General features: G+C 29.1%; 1 protein-coding gene across 1 annotated transcript in view; it reads right to left on the bottom strand.

Moving 5' to 3' along the window:
- The window catches only part of LOC145305452 (uncharacterized), a 66950-nt gene that overhangs the window by 39598 nt on the left and 2863 nt on the right, over positions 1-24489 (bottom strand). Inside the window, exons 8-25 of the mRNA XM_080147068.1 lie at positions 24008-24070; positions 23683-23945; positions 23100-23417; positions 22714-22901; positions 22399-22441; positions 21876-21937; positions 20448-20589; positions 19792-19838; positions 19616-19718; positions 19308-19396; positions 15033-15128; positions 14457-14600; positions 14341-14367; positions 14112-14201; positions 12933-13031; positions 10072-10173; positions 8139-8222; positions 2860-2958 (exon numbers count right to left, since the gene is read on the bottom strand). Coding sequence (XP_080003194.1) covers positions 2860-2958; positions 8139-8222; positions 10072-10173; positions 12933-13031; positions 14112-14201; positions 14341-14367; positions 14457-14600; positions 15033-15128; positions 19308-19396; positions 19616-19718; positions 19792-19838; positions 20448-20589; positions 21876-21937; positions 22399-22441; positions 22714-22901; positions 23100-23417; positions 23683-23945; positions 24008-24070 — 2059 coding nt within the window. The remainder of the gene's footprint in view (positions 1-2859; positions 2959-8138; positions 8223-10071; positions 10174-12932; positions 13032-14111; positions 14202-14340; positions 14368-14456; positions 14601-15032; positions 15129-19307; positions 19397-19615; positions 19719-19791; positions 19839-20447; positions 20590-21875; positions 21938-22398; positions 22442-22713; positions 22902-23099; positions 23418-23682; positions 23946-24007; positions 24071-24489) is intronic.

The raw sequence follows: 24489 nt of genomic DNA on the forward strand, positions 1-24489 counted from the left end.
GTTAAATAGTTATATTGACTTTGATTTAGTATTAATTATTCCAATCTGTGTATTTATTATTTGTTGTATTATAAATCAGTAACCTTTAGACTCTGAATAAAGTAACATCTGAATAGATCCTGTTTGTTATTTGGTGATAGCTAGAGAAGCCCAGCTTCTCTATAATTATACGTGTCCACGTCTGTCCGCACTGCCGTAGTCATTTGGACTTGGGTAACGGCCATTAAACCGAGGCGGTTACCACATATAAATCTTTCAACATTTGTGGCATTTATAAACAAATATTCAATTGAAATGGGTATAAGTTTTGTACTTTAGTGATGGAGACAAATTAGTTTAGCTCAAAAAAAGTATCACTGTTAGCTGAAATTTAATACTTGCATTCTCAAATAACATAATAATTATAAGGTATAAACTACTCTAGGAAAGACAATTACGAGTTGATTATTGTGTTTTCGATCATGTATATTATACTTACATACTTCTATCTATTTAATAGAACTTAATAAATATATAAAAATATTGTAGGTATTTCTTAACATAATTAAATTAACCTCCCAAAAATTTAGACCTTTCAACAGATTAAAGCAACCATGCAAGAAATATACCGCTTTAACTGCTGAAAGACTGCCACGAGTAAACCAAATACCCAAAATTTGAAGCCTCCAGCTTCAAAAACAAAAAAGACATTTTAAAATCATATTTTTAGTACAAAGAAAATTTTGAAAGTTTTTCATTGCTAATAATAGAATTTTCGGGTATAGTCCTTTTCACGACATCCCTCCATAAGGAGCGATTCTTCGTATTTTTAAAATGGCTTTTTATAGGTTATTTTAGGTTAGGTTAGGTTATATTGTGTTAGGTGATTGCCCCACAGGGTTAGGTAATTGGCCCCACAGGGTTAGAGCCCCCCGCAGGGGCTAGAAATAGGAGAAAAGCTACTGTGAAAAATACGAAGAATCGCTCCTTATGGAGGGATGTCGTGAAAAGGACTATACCCGAATTTTCATTATTGAATGCGTCGTCTAGAAGAAAATAATAAGCCTATTTTTAGCAGAAACTTAGGATGCCAGTAACTGATAACATTTTTACAATAAAAACACTCTCTTTATAGTCAAAATCATTGAAAAAAAATTCAGTTTAATTTGCGTTGTATTGAGAAATGTAGGGTGGAAATGCCAGCCTTGAGGATTTCCAGACAATCAGAAGTCTGAGTACACACCAAGTCTGCTGAACAACCAATGACAGCTGAGCATCTGTATTACTTACATTTGTTTAATTTTTTCCCCCTCTCTTTCAAACGCAATTTAAACCAAATTTTTTGACATTTTGACTATAAAAAGGGGTGTTTTTATTGTATTCCACCAAGCAAATTTTACGCCAGGAAAAAATCTTGGGTGAGGTTAAAACACATTTTTGCCATACATCTATAAATTTAGGGGCTCCTTTCTGGGGGTTAACATTTTCTCTTCTTCAAAGCATAGCTTTATGAATCTTTAAAAGTTTGTGTTAAAGAGTAAAACAAGAATCAAAACATAGAAAGTACAATATTTATCCAAGCCAGAGACATCCAAATAAACCTGTTAGGTCGTGAGGTTTTTTATAGTTAACCCATTAGTGGCGAGCGCCACTTTTATGGACCAATCAAGCTGAAAATTTCAGGGAAGCTTTGTTATGGTAAAAACGGAATTCCAATTTTTTTGTTTTGCTCTAGTGGCGTGCACAGGAAAGTTGCAATAAAACCCGGTTCGGCGCGAGTAAAGAAACCGTTCGGCATAGGTAACCGTTTTTGGCGTTTTTTGGTGCTTTCCCCTGGCATTCAAGCCCGGTTTTGTCCTAAATACCCGTTTTTTTGGCCCAAAAAATTTTAAATGTAATTTTTGAACGTCCAAAGTGAGTTGTAGAGTAGCTAATACTACGATACGATCCATAATTGAAAACTACATAACCTCATGTAATTGATAGAGCTACAAGTAAGATACGAAACGATTTATATCACATTTAAGATATTGGCTATAGGTACCGCCCTTTTCGGGTAATAAAACTCATTTTTGTTATTGTTGTTAAAAAGATCTATTAGTAAAACTGGGTAATAAAAATTTCGGACTTTTCCCCCATATACCGAGCCGGGCCTATATAAAACGTAAAAAAAACGATAAAAAAATCATATAAAAAATAATAATTTGAATAAAACGAATTCACAAATGGATGTAGTTGGCAATAAACTTTAAATTTCACGGAAAAAAATCAGCAACTTTACTACAGAAATAAAAAAGGGGTATTTTAAAATCACCTCGTTTTTTTTGATTTTTCAATTTTGTTGAGCTTTACCAGCAAACGGAAAAAAGCAAAACTACCTACTCCAGGGGGAAATGAATACTAGGGTAATAGAGGGGGGATTCATACTGTCAAATGATGCAATTAAGAAACTAGGAACCAGTTTTTTTGGGTTTTCTGGAACCAGGCGATAAAAAACGGTTCGTCACTAATGGGTTAATTGAGGATTCCTCTAGTTAGGGTCAATTTTATCTAAAACAATTGTTTTCTTATTCTACACTTCAAGACGAATTCAGGAAGGTGCAAATAGAAAACATTTAGTTTTTTATATAATGTATGTAAAGTAGATGTATGTACCACATTTTTAAAAATCAGTAAAGAATTAAAATGCACACAATATACTTTTAGTCTGTGGTTTAAAATAAAAGCTGAGTCACTCAAAATTTGTAATATGATTTACTTAATAATAGTATGCAGATTTGTTCTGTAAAATTGTATAACCAATAAGCATCTTATCTATAAGTATACACATACAATTACAAAGTATAAAAAGTCACTTTCCAGTACTGTTATATAGCTCACCTAAATTTCCTTTAGCCTCTATATCAGCACATTGATCTATCAGTACCTTCACCACCTCTAGATGTCCATTCATTGAAGCAAACATAATACTTGTCAAACCTAAAAAATAATATTGTTAGATTGTTTGTAAATATAATATAATTTAAGATTTATCATAATACATATATAAAAGACAGATTATCACTTCAAGTGATATAGGGTTTTTAGTGTGATCAACATTAAATTGGTGAATAATAACTGAAGGGAGTGCAATAATATGTACAGGGTGATTAAAATAAAATTGCGTTTTCCAGTTTTCTGATACAACCAAACATAATACAGAAAAAACAATTTTAAGTCCTTTTCACTGTAAAAAAATATATAAATCTTGTAAAAGGTTAATTAAACAACTCTTAAAACAATGGCACATTTTAGAGCATAAATATTTAGGGTGTGTGTTGACTTTTTTGGCTATTATTTTGTACTTTTTAGGTAAAGTTTATTTCTAGTAAAATATTTTTGCCCTTCTAAAAAGATGACCAAACATATTCTTTATTCATTAACAATTGTATTCAAAAGATTCCAAATATTTAACATCTTAAAAATACAATTCATCTAAATCAAATTATCACAGTGTGAAACAAAATAAATCTCCGCCCTCTTTAGACAAATTATGCTTTTTATTTTATAACCCGTCACATTAAGTTTACTTAAATAGGGTAAGATTTTAAAAAGATATTTTTATAAATAAAAACTTTTGAGAATTTTTTGGTTAATAAAAAGTTTTTTTTCTTTTTACTATTAGCTCCATTATTAGAGTGCTCATGAATTTGTAATTATTATTTACTAAGTATATTTGCGATAACTTTTATTTAATGAAATCTTCCAATTTTTAACCTGTACAAAACGGCCTGCTTAATTGCTTCAAGATCCATGTCAGATCTATATAGGAAATAAATGTCTATAAACGAGCTCAAGTTTTCCAAAGAATATTCGTTGAAAACTCATAGTGCTCCAATAATCCATAATAAACTCTCATTGCCCAGAACGATAAGACCCATTATTTTACTTTATTAAAAATAAATTCATTTTTTTCATTTCATGTTGCTATTTACATTATAATGAAGTATTTAATTTCTAATCATAAAAAAGAAAATTTAAATTTATGATATAATAAATTTAAGAAAACTCTGTTTTAAAAGAATTCGATTGTGGCGACACTTTGTGTAATGTAAAGAAAAAAATTTAATTTAAAAGATCGTTTTAAGATCATTTAAATTATTAAATATTTACTTCCGTTTAAATAGTAATGCCGGGTGAGGAAAATAGATTTATTGAGAAATATATATGCATATAGAAAACTAGCCAATAGGGAGATAGTTATATCGAGCCAACTCTAGTTTTTACATATAATAAAGATTTATGATGTTTATTAAGAAATCATTTTGAAAAAAATTGCTAATTAAGTGAAGAGCGAAGTGGCAACCACAAAATTGAAATTAAATATTGACACAGCTAAAAATAGTTTAGTCTAGCAGTCAGGTTAATTTAATTATTTTCGTTTTCCACCATTTAGAAGACTATAAGAATGTTAAGAAAGCTCATATTAATTATAAGTACAGTTTGCTATAGGGCCATGGGTACTTCTATAGAATTATTATGTAGATCTTCCTTTGATTTTATTTCTAAAGCAAAGTCTTGGAATTCTATGTTAATTTTAAATGATCTTGCTAGAAAAGAATTGTTTTATTGGTCTGAAAAATTTGTCAATTTGAATGGTTTTCCTATTAGACCTTTCTTTGTCATTAGAAGTTATTGACATTAGAATTAGTAGTGATGCTTCAGATTTGGGATTTTGAAATAGTAATGACGAGTTGCCTAAGTAAGTTTTTGCCTGCTGTCTAGATTTTCTTCAACTCATAGAGAATTATTAGCTTTTCATCAATTTTATTCAAGTGACCAGGCTAGGAATCTTAAACCATGAAAGAAATATACTGCTTTAACTGCTGAAAGACTGCCACGAGTAGACCCAATACCCAAAATTTGAATCCTTCAGCTTCAAAAACAAAAAAGTTATAGACATTTCAAAATCATATTTTTAGTACAAAGGAAATTTTGAAAGTTTTTCATTGCTAATAATAGAATTTTCATTATAAAAATAAGTTGCCTAGAAAGAAAATAATAAGCTTATTTTTAGCAGAAACTTAGGAGGCTAGTAACTGATAACATTCTTACAACATTCTTCTTTATAGTCAAAATCATTAAAAAAAATTCAGTTTAATTTGTGTTGTATTGAAAGTACTGTAGCGTGAGAATGCCAGCCTTGAGGATTTCCAGCCAATCAGAAGTCTGGTCTTCGCTAAGTCTGCTGAACAACCAATGACAGCTGAGCATCTGTATTACTGTAGTTACTGGTAGTCTAAGTTTCTGACAAAGATAAGCTTTTAATTTTGCTTCCAGACGACGTAGTTTAATAATGAAATTTCCATCGCGAGCAATGAAAATTCTTCAAAATTTTCATTGTACTAAAATAATTATTTTGAAATGTCTGTAACTTTTTTGTTATTGAAGCTAGAGGCTTCAAATTTTTGGTATTGGGTCTACTTGTGGCAGGCTTTTAGCAGTTAAAGCAGGGTATTTCTTGCAGGGTTCCTTTAAAAGATGCTTGCTATACTAGAAATATTGATCTCCAAAATCTTTTATGGCCCACATAAAAAAATAAATTATTTTCATCAAAGAAATAAATTATTATGTCTATTTTTTGAAGTTTTTCTTATACAAAATTACAATTTCAATAATACATTTTAAATGTTTGAATTTTTACTTATTATTAAGGCAAGGTTTTAATGTAGTGGGAAAGAGACTTGATAAACAGGCTGGTATGACCAATATCATGATTGGGCACATCTTGGCATGACAAGGCACGTCTGGCCATGGCTACGCATAGCCAATTTGAGATTTAAAGATCGCTATTAGGTTAGTGGCTGTACCTCTGACAGCAGCAACGGCAATGGCTACACATTTAAAGATCCAGCTCAGAATATGTCTCCCTTTAGATCCAGAAGTGATCATGACTTATCTTATTAAGTTTTCACAAAAAAGTAAAAGTGCTGCGCCTGCTATTATGGCTAGAAGTGTTATCAGGAATTACAATTTATAATATAGTATACATAATCCTTATCCTATGCAGTCAGCTGATGTGACTATGTTAATCATCTGTATTAATTAAGAATTTTCACATCCCGTTCATAAAGTGGAGGATATGACAAAAGATATAAGAAGATTGATTGACCTTATTTAAAGGGTACCAAGGAGAAAGTGATTTTTGTGTAGGAATTGATGATTAGTTGATTGTAACCATGACTGTTATAAACTTTTTTCTATTAAGGTTTGAAGAAGCAGTTGAGTTAAAGGAGTATAGTTTTGTGTTTTTACTATCTGGTGATGTTAAAGTTACTTTTTTAAAGCCAAAATAACCAATTCCATGATGTTTGGAAATGTATAATTGCTGCGAGTCAGAAGCCTTCTGATATATTTGTCCTGCAAGAATCATTTCCGAGTTTATCATTAGAATTGATTCAGAAATTGACCATTATAAATTTTATTTCTAAAATTTATAATGGTCATTTATTCTTTAAAAAGTGTCAGCTTTTCTTAGAATGCCTCCAAAGTGTCAATTCTAACCTTTGAGATAGTGGTAGTTGTGAAAGTTTTTGCTGACGTTCTTTGTCTAAGTTGTAAAGTGAGTCAGAAAAAAAGTCTCTGTTGATACGTACTTGAAATAGTTTTTTTTTTCTTAATCTGGTGTAAAATTGTATAGAGAACAAGAACATAAGCTACTTTTGATGATTCATTAAAAAATAAAGGCTGTAAACTCTAAAAGATACTTTTTTGTGGGTCTTACTATAAATCTTTAATATTCCAATTTGTTGCCCAAAGCATTGTTTATTACCCCCTATTGCAATATATATATTTACAAAATATTTTTTCTGTAATGCAAAAATTGCGATGGTACAAGCACTGCAAAGTTTTTTTTAAATTTGCAAAAAGACCTGTTTTTAAAGCTCTTGTACCATATCAATTTTAAAGATTTTTACAAAATTTTAATTTTCGTGTGTTGATATAAACCTGAAATTTACCCAAAAAAATGGAGGCCGTCTCAATTATAACAAATGAAGAACAAAGGTGTAGCAAGTAATCTTCCAAAGTAAAAATTGCCAAATTGCATACACAAATAATAGGGTTGGGCCGGATTGGATGGATACGGATATCCGTCTGATTTATAATGTTGGATATCCGGTATTCAGGTTTATATTGACACACTAGAATTAAAATTTTGTGAAAATCTTTAAAATTGAGATGGTACAAACTTTTAAATCTGCAAAAAGACAGTTTTTAAAGCTTTTGTTCCAACAATAAATAACAACTGAATATTATGTAATCAGGAGGGAAAGGAAATTTGAATGAAAGCTAGTTATACTAAGTTAGTTTTTAAGTTTAGTTAACACATTCTCTCATTTGTTTGCTTAAAAACTTCATATAAAGTTAATATATCATTGGTCTGTACAAAGTAATTGTATCCAAACTTTTCATTTATTAAAATTTTTGGGTATATTAATTTACCATTGATCCATCACATAGACTTCAATCGACAACATACAAAAAGCTTTGCTACAAAATTAACCATGATTGATATTACTTAAATTTTGACCTATTATTATAACCTACACTGTTAAAAATAAGTTTTTCATTTAGTTATCAATAGATACGTTGGGGAATATTGGACCCGTAAGTATGCTATATTTACATATTTAATAATGTAGTACTATATAACACAATAATTATTACTTATCCAGAGTCATTACATTTTTTTATTATCAATTCATACCTTCTAGTGTATGAAAAAATACTATTCAGATTAGTTATTAATATAGTAATATATCATACCTTCTAGCATATAAATCAATACTATACAGAATAGTTAGTTATTATAGTAACAATTCAAACCTTCTAGCGTATGAATTAATACTATACAGAATGGATTATTATTGTAGTAACAATTCATACCTTCTAGTGTATGAATCAATACTGTACAAAATAATTAAAATAGACACCAAGCGTGCATACCTCCTATAGAAGTGATATAAGCAATAGGCTTAGCCATATTAGACAAAGATGAAAAGTTACTTTTTATGGTTAAGTTTAAAGTTTTATTTTTCACATTCCTTCATGTTTTCTCCAAAAACTGGAATAAACAGTTTATTTTAACAAGCCATTTAATAAAATTTTAAAAAACTTACTTACTACATTTTCATTACTACTTGCTGATTGTAGTTCTTCAATAGATTCTTTATAAAGCAAATCACTTAAAATGCTGGTCCAATCTATAAAGAAATAAATTAACTTGCTTAACCATAATTTGACACAAGCTCAAGGTAAGGTTAAATGAGTAATTTCTCATTTATTAATATCTTAAACATATAGCATTAAAAAACAGATTAGACAATGTTTAGACACACCCAGTGCATTGTTTCCTTAAAAGGCAATTACAAACTATAACATGTAATTTTATCATGGTTCATAAATATTTTAATCTGTTGGTATAGTATTTGAATAAAAACATTCAAGCCTTTTCATTTTGGGGGTTGTAAAATATCTTAATAGTGGAAGTAAAATAGGGCACAAAAATTTTCTTTTTCCAGATTATTTATTTTTTTTTTTTGGGGGGGGGGGGGGGATTCAATAAATGATTTGGTACATTTAAAATTGGAGGAGGGGAAAGCATCCCCCCCTTGGATGTCACAGGAGCAGATCCACCATAAAGTATTGACACAACCCAATCTTTCCCGATTTTGTATAATTTTTGAGGAACAAGATTCCAGTGACGTCATATTTTTCTTTCCCGAAAAAGGGAAAGGGGGAAGAAAATCTCTTCAAAAGATATGGGGAAAACCCCCTTTTCTCCCATCTCTTTTTTTCCCCCCTTCACTTTTTCAGGAAAGAAAAATATGACGTCACTGGAATCTTGTTCCTCAAAAATTATACAAAATCGGGAAAGATTGGGTTGTGTCTAAAGTATTAAGTGTAGATGTGTATTGCATCACCAAGACATCTTCCTGGATCTAGTGTTGGGGACCTTTTTCATCTGCTTTTCAAATTGCATTCTGCTCCTCTGTAACTTGGCTATGTTAATATTCACGAAGCTATTGACTGATATTCAACGACCCTATTGAAAGTAAACACCTGGTCCACAGGGCAGAGACATACATAAAATTGAACTTTTTGAATTCGTAAAAAATTAGTGGGGTGGAAAATCTTTTCAGGAAAACTTAGACGTCTAGATAATTTCACTAAAACTGTATGATGACTATATTGTAACACAGTAACAAGACCAATTTTTATGAAAACTAATACCTTTTGAAATATAAAAAAAAGATTACTGTCCTTTCATAGAGGAACTTAAAAACGTTAAACATTACCACATTATTTCCTCAAGCTTACATGCTAAACAAAGGGGGGGGGGGGGTAAAATGTGGTGACTCTGCACACGACATACCAGCAATTTTATTTAGGGCTCTACTCCCTTAGTTTTAGAGATGTTTGAGTGAAATCTTTTTAGGTTGGTCAGTAATTACCCAAACTATTCGTATATTTCAAAAAACGGTGGCGGGACCAAAACTTTAGGTAATTACTGACCAACCTAAAAAGATCTTGTTTTTATATCTTTAAAAGCACAGGAGAGGCGCTGAATTTAAGATATACCTTGATAAATGAGAATTTGAAAAAGTCCCCCCGCAGGGTTACATGTTAGGGGAAAATTTTTTGAAAAAATAACATGGTCTCAATTGTTTCCAAATTGCCTAATTCGGCGAGAAATGCAATAAAAAATTTTTTTTGGCGGCGGCGGAAAATGGCGGCGAATGGCGGGAGCGGTAGTCTCGCCGTCGTTTTTTTTGAAAGATACGTATAGTTTGGGTTATTAGTGACACAACCAAAAAGATTTCACCCATTTATCTCTAAAACTGAGGGAGTAGCGCCCAAAATTAAATTGCTGGTATGTCATGTGCAGAGTCAACACATTTTAACGCCCCCCCCCCCTTTAGTTTTACTTTACTGCACCTGTCTTTCACTCTAAAATGACCTAAAAATTAATAAAAACTAACCAAAACACATTTGTGCATGCTCCAAATATAAACCTGGGAACAAATTAACAGATTATAATTATAAACTAACCTTTAGATGAAAATGCAGACTCAATATAAGCTCCATTTTCTAATAATATATTGAGTACTTCATTATGGCCTCTGCTAGCTGCATACAAAAGACTGGTATATCCTAGATAATTTGTTAGAATTAAAGGGGGATTCTACCTAGTTATGATTAAAGTTTAAAAGCTAAATTCATTATTATAACAGAGTTCATTTTCCACCATCTTGCTTTAATAAAACAAATTTTAGCAGGGATATACATTATGACACATTTCAAATCATGAGACTAATTCTAATTAATCTATTTACCATTAAAAATACCTTTATTGAAGGATTTTTTAAAAGATAAAGAAATCATTGCAATAAATATTATTTTAGTATAACATTAATTAAGATAATTATTAGCAAGTTTGATAAATGATTTTGGCTTTTATATATAAGTTGCTAGAGTAATTTTAAATCATATTTAAATGGACAAACAAAGAAAATTTGATTCTCATTATGTATTATGAAATTGATTAAAAGGTTTCCTCATTAATATGATGAACAGACTGAGAGACAGACACAGTAAAAATTATGTTTAGTGGTTATGTAGTGTAGCGGCGCAAGTTCTGAGGAAACATGAGTGCAAATTGTAGAATAGCTTCACTCTTACCAATAAATTTAGAGTATAGATGTATAAACAGATAGCTACAAACATTCCTTAAGCAAAGACCTAAAGCTCTGCAGAAGGTTGTTTATCGATAGAAATTTTGCTTTCTCACTTAGCTGCTAGAAAGCTCATATGCTGTCATTGGAATAAGGTTTGAAGAAATAATCAAAATCACCAACTTGTTGGTATAAGGATTTGGGGGACCTTTATTATAAATTAAAGTCATCTGCCCAATTGTACAAGAGTTAAAACAATTAAATCAAAAGATTTTAGTGTAAAACTATTTGTAAATAAGAGTATAAGAATAAGATATTGTTATCAACGACAAAAAAAATGTTTTGCCTAGTTTTTGTAAAAAATTTTGAGCATATTTATCATTTAAAATCAATGCTATCTTTTCAAAAGTGTTTCCATTAATTTGTTTGTGTTTTGTAAGCAAACCCTGTTTTACTATTATTTGTACTGTGTTATTTTCTTTGAATATATATTTTAAAGATAGCTAATTTATTAAAAAATAAACTGAGATGAATGTCGGAATTTTCTTATTAAACATAATAATGTATATATAATTAGAATAGTAAGACCTTGAAAATAAGCGATAAATTATTAGATGATAATTATCAGTAAATTTAACAGAATTTAAACGTAATTATTACAAAGCTAGCTAAAAAAGTGTTGACAAAAAATAATAATCCTTTTATTCTAATACTATAGACCATTATAACAAGGATGATAATATTAAGTGTAGCAGCATTTAAAAAAATATGTCTTTCTAAAATCAATTGATTTAATGAATAAAATATTGAAAATATTAAATATTATTTATTAAGGAAAAACACAAATATATGTTAAATTTTATAGTTAGGGCATTGTTTCTAATAATGAAAAATCCTGTATAAAACTTGGCCATTTTAGGGTCCAAGCTGTCAAATTTCTTGACCAATATGAATATGTTAGTAGGTCTTTGCCATAGTTCTATGCAGCCATATACCATCGACCCCTCTATACTCTAACTTCATTCTCTTACCTATAGTTGATAGCAGCTCTAAGAGATGCCACCTTCCTTATTCACAAACACAGTATGTTTCAAGTATTTACAAGTTTATTCAACAAAGTTTACCAAATACTGAAGACATGATAATATACAGCTTTAAAAGATAGATTACAAGGCATATATAAGTAGTCTCCTCCTCCTACCAGAGTTGGGAGCTGGTCCTACAGACCTGCTTAATCCACTAATCACACAACTTAGGGTGGATTATACAGAATAACTTGGTAGATTCCTTTCATTTTGTATTTTTGAAAGAAATATTATATTACATTTCTACACAATTATTATCTAAACAGCAATGAACTTTGAATATGATTTGTGCTTTAAAAAGGTGTGCAATTATATACTTTTAGAATATCTATGCAAAATTTAAAATTCAAAAAAATCCTAAAAATTATATAAAATGCGTGAGGTTAGCAACAAAATTGTATTTTTTTCCTTCTGAAGACTTTTTTTATTAGGTTTCTTATCTTTGATTTATCATTACATTGGCACACATTTTTTAAGGTCATTTCAATGTTTTTTTTTAATCATTAAATATTTTATTCAATTTTAAAACTGCATAATAAATTTTGACCTCATAGTTTCCCTTCCTATTTATTGGTATAAATTTAGATTTTAAAATCTGTTTTCTAAATTCTCTTCATATCTTAGATGTGAAATTTATTTTCTCTTGAAATATCTACTGTAAGGATGCGATATAGTTACTAAACATGATGCAACTTTTAGCAAAAACAATAATATATTATTTTTAAGATATTTTTTGGTAATTAATGGTTCTGTCTTCACTTTTTCTATATATTTATGCTTAAAAAACTATGTTATGGAAAACTTATTTAATCAAAAGTAAAAGTTGCAGCAACCCACATACATAAAGGATTTAAGAAAACCTGCACTAGCTTTAGTCCAAGAAAGCAAAAAAATCATTACTTTAAAGTACATATTGCCATATCAGAAAAAAAATAGTACAAACTTAAAAAGCCTAAATTTAAATATCTCACCACCTATGCCTTTCTTACCTCCAATGTACAAAAATATGCATTTTTATGCTTCAATAATCAGTATATATTTTTTACTTATCCAAATATCATATCTTTTTATTTATAAACATTTATGAAAATTAAACTATGAAATACTGTGTATTTGACTGTATAAAATACTTGAGTTTTTAAAATTTGCCTACCTTTATAATCTTTAGCATGTATATTTGCTCCCTTATTCAGCAGTAACTGAACAGTTTCCGCTTTACCCTCATAAGATGCAACAATAAGAGGAGTCATACCTAAATATAATAATGCTATTGACTAATATCAAAGGTACCCTTTGATTGAGCATAAAGATGGTATATTTATATTTACAAAAACGCAAGCCGCGCAATTTGTGTTGTAAAAGTGTTCCTTTTTTGCACACCCTTTGACTTCTCTTATTTATCGCTCCAGCAAAAAAAGATATTTTTTGTACCCTTCACTCAGGATAATGTAACACTGAGACATAACATAGTTGGAGAGTAGCTGTGTAACTTAAAGGACGCCTGCAAGAAATAACACGCTTTAACTGCTGAAAGACTGCCACAAGAAGACCCAATACACCAAATTATAAGCCTTCAGCTTCAATAACAAAAAAGTTCTAGGCATTTCAAAATAGCATTTTATGTACAATGGAATTTTTGAAAGATTTCCAATGCTCATAAAAGAAAAAACAATATTAAATTACGTTGCCTAGACATAAAATTATAACCTTATCTTTGTCAGAAACTTAAATTGCCTGTAACTGATTACATTTTTACAATAAAAACACCACATTTCATAGTCAAAATCTATGAAAAAAATTCGATTTAAATTGCATTTTTAAACGAAAATCATAGCGGAAACAAAGGGGTAAACTAATACAAGCTTAGCTGTGATTGGTTGTTAAGCTGATTCAGCCTTCTGATTGGCTACAGTACATTCGGTACAACGCAAGTAAAACTTATTTTTTTTTGAATGATTTTGACTATAAAAATGGGTATTTTTATTGTAAAAATATAATTAGTTACTGGAAACCTAAATTTATGACAAAAATAAGCTTATAATTTTGTTTCTAGGCCACGTAGTTTAATTTTAAAGTTTTCAACATGAGCATTGCAATTCTTTCAAAATTTCCATTGTACATAAAATGTCATTTTAAAATGCCTAGAACTTTTTTGTTATAGAAGCTGAAGGCTTAAAATTTGGGGTATTTGGTCTACTTGTGGCAGTCTTTCAGCAGTTAAAGCGTGGTATTTCTTGCATGCTTCCTTTAAGATGTGCATAAAACTTTTAAACATATTAATAAAGCTGAACAAGAAATAATTTGAAGAAAATAAAAGTTGACTTAAATCTACCTTCTAATATATTGGTATTAACAGAATATCCTTCTTCCAATATTTTCAATATGTCTTCATTATTTCCATGTTTTGATGCACTATATAAGGCTGTAAAAATAGTAAGATTATGTAAAAGTGGGTTTAAAGTAATAAAATCAAAATTAATAATTACATATATTTATTTCACTTTATTTACTTTAATACTGATAGTTCCAAAGTTTTTTAGTTAATTTGTAACAAAGAATACCTGTCCTCTTGTAGCTTTTTTCAGAAGCTGAATAAAAATTACAATAACATTATTTCTTACTTTTATAAATTTATTTGATAATAACACCATTATTTGCAATCTAAAAGAAACTTCACCTATGCATTGTAATCCAATCTCTGATATATCATTGTCATCATCAAATCCACCATTATACGTTGATATGGTTTGATCTCCACCCTCCAGAAGTATTTTTAATGCAAAGTCATTGTCAATACCAGCCAGCACAAGTGGTGTTCTTCCTTTTAATATAAATATATGTATATATCTTTGTTTATAAGAGGAGACCATAAATGATTACACTTGATTTAGAATGCAAAATTATTATGTATTATGTATAATTTAAAAAATATTATTTAAACTTTTGAAATAACTAGTTTATACCATTTCTTTTATGCAAATTTAAATAAGGAAATCAATATTTATAAATATGCTGGTATGTAAACATGAGTTTCCCATTATATTTGTGTCTCCATTGATTTTAGAATAGAAATATACACTAATTGTATCGGCCATGATGATATTATTACAATGAGAGGGGAGAATACCATGCATTGCCTTTTTTATTGGGACAAAACCGTAATCCTAGATTATATTTCTGCTTATATAAAAAATGATTTTGACCTCCTAACTGTTTAAACACTCATCATATAATTTTGAATAGCATGATTTACCTTTTTCATCCCTTGTATTTATATCTTCTTGGTAGACTGTCAACAGAGTATCGAAAAGAGAGTCACATGCAGACAATAATCTTTTGCAGTTTTCCACTGAAATGTAAGAAAATTTGAAAATTTCTTTGTAAGCAAATTTCTAGTTATATCATAAATAATAATCTCTACCTATACAATAAACTTATTTTTCTGACCTGAAAATATTTTTTTTCTTAGGTTTAAATTTAACATAAACACTAAGACTTCTTTCAGCCCATTTTAAAGTTAAATTTAATATGCTTGAAAGGCTGGATTGAACATTACATTTGAGTTTTTTTTTTAACCAGTTATTCAAAATATTACTTGACTAAAAAAACTCGTATAAAAGTTCTAAAATAAATCTTAATTTAATTATGGGAACAATACCCAGCTTTTCCAAAATCCGCAAGGAGGATGGCTGAACGACGCATACATACGTTACATTATAAGTAATGCATCGGATTTTAAGAAAATGTAACGCTATTGCTGCATTAACTCGGCAAGAATTTTATAGAATTGTTGCTTGTTACAACTTTCCATTTTCTAACATAAAAATTACACCACAAGCGACGCACGATAATGTCGAGAAGTAAGAAAAAATGTAACTTATTTTATTGTCATAGTTTAATTTTTAAAAATAGCAACTTTTACGTTGCATATGAACGTTGTTAAATTGAAATAATTGAGCATATTTAAAACATCTTAATTTTAAATTGGTGGGGAAGGGAGGGGGACTTAGGTAAAAAAAGGGGTTGGGGAATGGATGAGAATGGATGACTTTTTCCCCTGGTTTAAAGGAATATGGGGAAGTGGGGATTCTATATATACAAGTTGACAACTTTTTTTTACACGGTTTTTGTTTTTATAAATTTTATGCAGATACATAAATTTTTAACGTTTATAATTCTTGATGTTTTCCTGATTAAAAGTAACAAGATGTAACAAAAGTCAATACATGGTCAATTCAGCAAAAATAACAAACTATAAATTTAAAGTTTGATACTCTGTAGACATAGATTCACTACCCTTTTCACAAGTGTACAGTGTACACTCAACTGCAGAACAAATGATAACAACTTTCTATACAGTGTCAAGTGAAAAGAAAAATAGCTTGTGATATAAAAATGAAAATTAAGAAATATATCAAGAAACAGGATTAAATCAATTAAAGAACTTCCTTCAAAATTGCGATAGGGAAAAGTTAAATGATTCTAAAAACATTTATCTTTCATTTGTTGCGATATTTTGAAAGGAGAATTCTAATCATCATATCTTAGATATAAGTTTTATAATTTTGGAGGTAAGAATATTATTTTATATCAATAATTTAATTATTGAGAGAAAGATGACTTTTTATTTCTGTGTACATGTGTAAACAACATTGGGGACTTTAATGAATTTTAACCCATTAGTGCCAAACCAGGCATTAAAACCTGGTTCCGAAAAATGGAAAAAAAAACGGTTTCTGGCTTCATAATTGCATCATTCTCAGTATGAATTCCCCCTCTACTACCCTGGCTTTCATTTCCCCCTGGAGCAGGCAGTTTAGCTTACTTCCGTTTGCCGGTATAGCTCAACAAAATTTGAAAATCATGAAAATTCAAAATACCCCTTCTAACTTTTTTGTTTTTTTAGTAAAGTCGCTGATTTTTTTCGTGAAATCTAATGTTTATTGACAAGTACATCTATTTGTGAATTCGTTTTATTCAAACTATTATTTTTTATATGATTTTTTTATCGTTTTTTTACGCCCTATTATGACCCGGTTAGGCTTGGCCATAAATACCCGACAGTTTTAATTACCGGTTTTATTACCCAGTTTTAACTTTTCAACCAATAAAAATAACAGTTTATGTCATTAGTAAGGGTTTGAGCCACCCTAACAACCCTAGTAATCTCTATATGTGTCACCCAATAGTTTTATGCTCGTTTTCTGATATGTAACAACCAAATTTTATATGTTGTTTTTTTGTAGTGTGTGTCTTTTAAACCGGGTTTTTTTAACCGAAAAGGGTGGTACCTATAGCCTAAACACTAAATTTGAAATAAATCGCTTTGTATATTACTTGTAGCTCTATAGATTACATGAGGTTGTGTAGTTTTCAATTACGGATCGTATCAAAGTTTTAAAAAGTGTTCATCTCACTTTGGGTGTTCAAAAATTATATTTTTCAATTTTTGGTCGAAATAACTGAGTTTTTACTACAAAACCGGGTTTTAATGCCCGGGGAAACTGCCCAACACGGGTCATAATGCCTGGTTGTATTTAAGGCCAGGCCAAACCGTTTTTTTTTGCAACTTTCCTGTGCACGCCACTAGAGCAAAACAAAAAAATTGGAATTCCGTTTTTACCATTATAAAGCTTCCCTGAGATTTTCAGCTCGATCGGCCCATAAAAGTGGCGCTCAGCACTAATGGGTTAATAGGTTGATAAATTAAGTTTAGATTAAGATTTTCTCGGCCCCTTTAATAGGGACAGATTACTATTTTTTTCTGTACACTTCTCATATTTAAATATCTAAGTAGAAAATGTAAAATTATACATCATTAATTGCGTGCTTTTTTATGTATTGATATAAGAATTTCAAATGAATTTAGACTAAATTAATCCAATTTTATTTAATTTAAATCAATTTCTAATTCCTAAAATTAATGCCAATGATTAAATTATTCTAATTTATTTAATTCAATATAATAATTGTTTAATTTGAAATGTAATATTTTATTAATATAATACTAACCAATTTTAGGAAAAAAATTGACGCACTCACATGATGCATACGGAGTAATTTTATTATTTTCCCCTGAATAAATATTAAATAAAACCTGTCGCATTTTTCATTTTTCTGTCTCAAAAGTGGTCCAAAACACGATGCATTTAAAGGAAGCCTGCAAGAAATACCACGCTTTAACTGCTGAAAGACTGCCACAAGTAGACCCAATTCCCCAAATTTGAAGCCTTCAGCTTCTATAACAAAAAAGTTCTAGGCATTTTAAAATGACATTTTATGTACAATGAAAATTTTGAAAGAAATTGAATGCTAATATTAGAAATTTTGAAATTAAACTATGTGGCCTAGAAACAAAATTATAAGCTTATTTTTGTCAGATATTTAGGTTGCCCGTAACCAATTATATTTTTACAATAAAAATACCCATTTTTATAGTCAAAATCATTAAAAAAAATTAAGTTTAACTTGCATTGTACCGAATGTACTGTAGCCAATCAGAAGGCTGAATCAGCTAAATAACCAATCACAGCTGAGCTTGTATAAGTTTCCCCCTTTGTGTCCGCTATGATTTTCGTTTACAAATGCAATTTAAATCGATTTTTTTTCATAGATTTTGACTATGAAATATGGTGTTTTTAATGTAAAAATGTAATCAGTTACCGGTAATCTAAATTTCTGACAAAGATAAGGTTATAATTTTGTGTCTAGGCGACGTAATTTAATATTGTTTTTTCTTTTATGAGCATTGGAAATCTTTCAAAATAACAATGTACATAAAATACTATTTTGAAATGCCTAGAACTTTTAGGTTATTGAAGCTGAAGGCTTCAAATTTGGGGTATTGGGTCTACTTGTGGCAGTCTTTCAGTAGTTAAAGCGTGAGAGTTCTTGCAAGCGTCCTTTAAAAACACGTACGTCGTAAGAGCATATCGAGAAAATAATAAATAAGCATCGTATGAGCTCAAATGCGTGCACATGTGCCGTTTTTTTACATAGAGGAAAATAATAGTATTGCGTCGTATGCATGAGTCTTTCCTTTATTTTCCTTGCGGCTTTTTGAACAGCTGGGTAATAATCATTTGTAAAATAAGTTGATGAATATCCAATTATTTGAATGTAACTTTTTAAATGATTGAGCTTTAAATTTTAATTTGAATAATCTTCTAATTATTAAACAGTTTATTATTTTGAAAAATGTTATTTTTATTTCAAGTTTTTGTTTAAGTCATAAATTACAAAAACCCCAAAGCTACCTCTCGTCATGCGGATAAAGGTTTAATAGACCTGTAGCCAGTCACCTTGAATTTAATCATAAAAATAAATTTAATTATAATACGTGAAAAAGATATTTTAAATACAAAATTAAATAATATTATATTTTAGAAAACATTCAGAAAACTACCTTAAAGAACATTTATTCTGGATAGGAAAATAATGTAAATTTAGCTATTAAACACATTAACCAATCACAAATAAGTAGGTTGTAAACTATTTAGATTGATTATTTTTTTCATGAAAAAGTTACCTCTAGAAAAAGGAAGTTTACAATTATCTTGATGAATTTGACAAGAAGCTATAGTACTATGAAAACTTGTGTATACTCTAACACTGTCCCTAGAAGAAGTATTCATTAAATTTTATCTTAAAAAAAAACAAAGAGAAAAGAATAAGATGCTTAATTTATATACAATAAATAAAAAATAACACAAACAAGAAATTTTTTACTGGACAAAACTGAAAACTACACCCCAAATGTTTGCAAAATACAAAATAGATTTCTTATTTAAAAAAAGAAATGAAAGACACAAATTATGAATTGTTCAAAGATCTCACCCAGTTTTCTTCCACATTTTGTGAGGAGGTTGACACTGATTAATTATATGTTTGGCCAGGTCATATTTTGAACCATTAATCATAGAGTGGAGGGCAGACACAACTATTCAATAAAATACTATTTTTTGAAATTATAAATAAAATTTTTTTTAATACACATTATATTTAAGTCTTACCTATTGGCACCAAAAAGTTTTTCAAATTTTCACATATATCATCATTTCTAAATATTATTTGTTTTTAATAATATATCTATCCAGGGGCTGCTATTCAGCCAATTTATTCCTTTTGAAAATGCCACAAAATTTTATATTTTGTTGGGGTAAAGTTGGTGTATAACTTGTTTTTTTTTATATAACTGAAGGTTAGTAAGAAGAGGAGAAAAAAGGGAAGCAGTTGTGAGGAAATTGGAATTGTTTGTCAGAATCGCATTCCCTTTCCCTGATGTCTATCAAATACTGGATTACTGCAGAAGGAACTTTAATCCATAGAAGATGTTTTTTAAAAAATTAAAACTGACTGAATTGTTGTTATTTGCATGTATGTATTTAAGAACTCAGTTCCCACTTTAAAAATTGTACTGCAATTTTCCTCTGTGCCAAACTTAGAAAAAAACCTATTTCTGTAAAAAGTGTTTTAAATTTTATTTCTAAATAAAGAAAATAACTAAATAATACTAGTTTTGTAGGTCTGAGTCTTCAGCTCCTTAGACCCAACGAAACAGGATTTAATCATATCATATGACTTATGGTTTTACTATTGTTCAAAATTAACAGAAGTACTAACTTAGCAGTTAAAGGTAAACATTTACCAATTATACTGAAAAAATTACCTTTTTTGTTCTAATGTATAAATAAGTTGTCTTGCAGCATTTTCATTAATTTTTTCCTTGATCTCAACAAAATTTGATATTTTTCTGGTTTCAATAATTGTCATAACTATGGTGGCAATGATAAGTCCAACAAGTAAGATACCTAAAATTATTTTGTAATCATTTGAAAGTATGACAGTTACGGAGTTGAATCCATTTTTATAGAAGCAGAAATATAATCTATGATTAAAAATGGATTCAACTCCCTAACTGTATGAGAAATGAAAATTATTCATCCAAAACACTTATAAACAAACATAAATGTGAAGATTATCCCTGCCTTTCATAGGATACGCCACTAGAATGATAATAATTTTAGTTAAAAATCAATTCTTCCATAAAGATCATTAAAGGGACTGTAAACGAGAAAATTTCTCATAAGATTATCAAACCTTAACATCATCTCATTCATATATAATCTCAAAGATAGGGCAAAACTGTCACTCGTTTCCTTAAAAAAGGCTTTTTCCGCCAATTTTTATTATATCCAAGATTGGGGAAAAAATTTCCGGATTATATAAATGTGCAGTTAATTCTATTTTCCTTCTATAGCTAAGACTAAACTTTTTGACATAGTTCTCTATTTTCCGAATGGTTAACCTGACTTTTAACATAATCCTTGCTTTAAACAAATGTATAGTTACATAGAAATTGATAAAATAAGCAATATTTTTTATTTAATACCAAATATAATAACAAAGCTAGAAACAGGTTTTTTTTATTAGTATCTAAGTAACTTTAGTTGGCCCATTTCTCGCCCACCTTTAATTACAAATTTGTAAATAATAAAGGTGCAATATTTCTATATAAACAGTCTGATAAAAGTGTAAACTAATTCTCCTAACTGGGCTATTTATTGTCCAACACAATAAAAAAGGATATTATTTTTTTAAATAACCTGTGAAATTCAACCTTTTGTAGACAGTGAGGTATTTATTACCTAATTACTATGTTATTAAAAAACTACTTGGCAATTATAAATCATAAAATAAATCCTTAACAGTAAGTAAATTGTTTCAACTATATATTACAAGTTAAATATCCCGGCGAACATTATAAGAAACAATAACCTTCAGATTTTTCCTGTTTTTTCCTTTTTCCTTCCCAAAATACTTTAAAATCAAGGCATTATTCCTGCATACTTTTGTTAATAGGACGTTTTTGGTTGATCAGTGTAGTGAAATGTGCTTAGAAAATGTTAAGATTTGATAATCATATGAGAAATTTTTACGTTTACCCTCCCTTTTACTTATTTTTTTGCTTTTAATAGACTGTCACCAGAAGACATAAAATACAAGATTCACAATTCAATTTGCCTCTATTGTAGAAACTATATAAATTTCCAAGCTTTTAGGAGAAACAATTAAGTAACTGATAAAATTTTATTACCTGCAGTTATATCAATAATTGTTTCTCTTCTTTTCTTGAAAAAGGCTTTACAAGTGTTGAGACTAAACATGTAGAAAAATACATAAACCAAGTCTTCACTTTAGAATTATATACCTACATACATACTTAAAAACGGATTCATATTGAATACGTATTTTCAAATAAGATTATTCTCATAAATAAATAACAAAGAAATATCCTCTTGGGCACTAACATCAGGCTAATAGATAAAGACAGATTTATTGAGATCATGAAGTAGTTTGAATGTTCATTAGTCACGAATTTTATATCAGTATAACTATAATCCCAAGCTCATCCGAATAGAGAATTGTTCATGGTGATTTAATTTGAGAAACCTGCCAAGTGTTATATATAACAGTGTTTTGACCTACCCCATGATGTCTTAGGTCTGTGAAACAAATTGCTAATCATTCAAGAAAAAACTAATAAAAATTTTAAATCAGTGCCATAATATATAAAACATATACCTAAAATAAAACATAACAATCTAAATTTTACTAACCTTTCCAACATTTTCTTTTTGGTAGATTTATTGATTTCCCTATCTAAATTATTGATATATTATTTTGAGGATGTAAGAATCTTTATTATTATATGAAAACAGAATGTCTGAAAAATGTCAATCCATAAAGATCATGCCCTGGTCAGGTTTTTGACTATTTACTCAAAAGTCAGCCACTTAACCCCTTTTGTTCCCAAGAAAAATTTACTCTGAAATGTATCTTCAAACTAAATTTGTTTTGTATTTTTAATAACAAATTTATAAGATACAGATCTTTTAAAAATGCCCACATAAATGAAATAATGCAATTCAAACCTTTTTTATTTGCATCTATGTTGTTTTTGTTATCAGTTTTTTGGTAGTATACAAATTCAACCCAACATTTGGAACTAATCCAAAATTGAATGAATTCCATGGAAGAAATGGCCAGGCATGTAATTGTTATTATCCAAACAATCATCATGAGCTTTGAAATGTGTCTTGATCTGTTTACACAGTCCCACCTTATGTTAAAACATTGTAAAATGTCAAATCAGAATTATAAATTAGTTACAGAATAAACTCCAATAAAACACAAGCCAGTTAGAAAAAGGCTGCTTAGTGGCAAATGGATGGCTGCACAATACATCATTAGAACTGGGAAAATTAACAAAAATATCCTCCATTATATAACCAATTCATTAATTTGTTAAATAAATTACCATAAGTCTTGTTGAGCAAAAGGAATGACTTCTTTCAGCACTAGAAATTCAGTTATCAGAATTATTCCAATAAGAAAGAAAACAACAAACTTGTTTAACATTCTTGATTTTACACTATCAATTAAATGGTGATTGGTGGGAACAGGAACAAATATAGTTGATCGATCAGAAAGAGTCAAATGATGGCCTGTTACAAAATTATAGAGCATAGCTAATGAAGGTATAAGAAGCAAACAAAAGCACATGCTTGATGTGGATATGAGGATACCATACTTCCATCCAAGGCTAAAAACTATTATGCTCATCATTGCTGCCAACCTTAATATTGATAATACTTATTAATCTTTCAATTATATATGGGGCATTTTCACATAACTTGCTTTGTTAAGCACAGAAACTCCCACTTTATTTTAAATAAAGTGTGGGTATATTTTTAATTTCTTTAGGTCAGGTTATATTATTTTGAGTACTTTATAGCCCCACAGGATTAGTCTCCCTTTAACCAAAAGGATAGTTTTATATTTACATATATTATGTAGTAAAAATATAAGATAGAAGAAATACAAATTTATTAGAAATTTACCGTGCTATAATATCTGCAGAATTTCTGATCATTAGCACAAACTTGTCCTTTAGTTTCTGTTCTTGTTGAATAACATTTATTTTGTAACTACACAGGCCATACAAAATAGATACAAAAGAAGTTGTGATGCTAATGATTTGCATTGTGTAATCTTGGTCATGTAAAAACTCAAGAGTTGATGGTTCATTGTTAAACAGCTTGAAAAGCAAGATTGCAGTCTGTAGGATAATTTGTAAGGTTGCTTCAATTGATATTTCATACACCTACATTAATAGATCTTTAACAATATAAAACTTTGTAATGAAATATACTTTAAAAATTTTACCTTTTGTGTTTGATATAATTTTCTTGCTTGAAGATCTTCAGGATTGATAAAGCATTTAAAGCCCTTGGATAAATAGGTTTATTTAGTTTCATCCAAAAATAATATTTATCTTAATTAATATATAATATTCTGCAAAAACTTCTTTCATTTGTACTTTATTTAAGGACAATTACCTCTCATAGAAAAAAGTTATATGAAATTTTATTCTAGAAATACAGAAATTCTAGAGATACAGAAAGAAAAAGAGAATGTAGGAGGGGGGCATAAGTATGAAAAAGAAAGATATTTTAGAAAAAAAAGAAATGACTTTATACTAGGAACTTAACATTATTTAACATAAATACAATTCCAGTTTGGTCTTTATTGAAAGTATAGTATTGTATTACAAAATCTATATCTGACTAAAAGATATCTTTAAGAAGTTAACTTGTTATCTTATATTGCCTTTTTTAGAAGGATGAAAGTGTAATTATAGATTATGT

The sequence above is a fragment of the Acartia tonsa genome, chromosome 14 (genome assembly GCF_053477335.1).
Source record: "Acartia tonsa isolate MP-2025a chromosome 14, ASM5347733v1, whole genome shotgun sequence".
NCBI lineage: Eukaryota > Metazoa > Arthropoda > Copepoda > Calanoida > Acartiidae > Acartia > Acartia tonsa.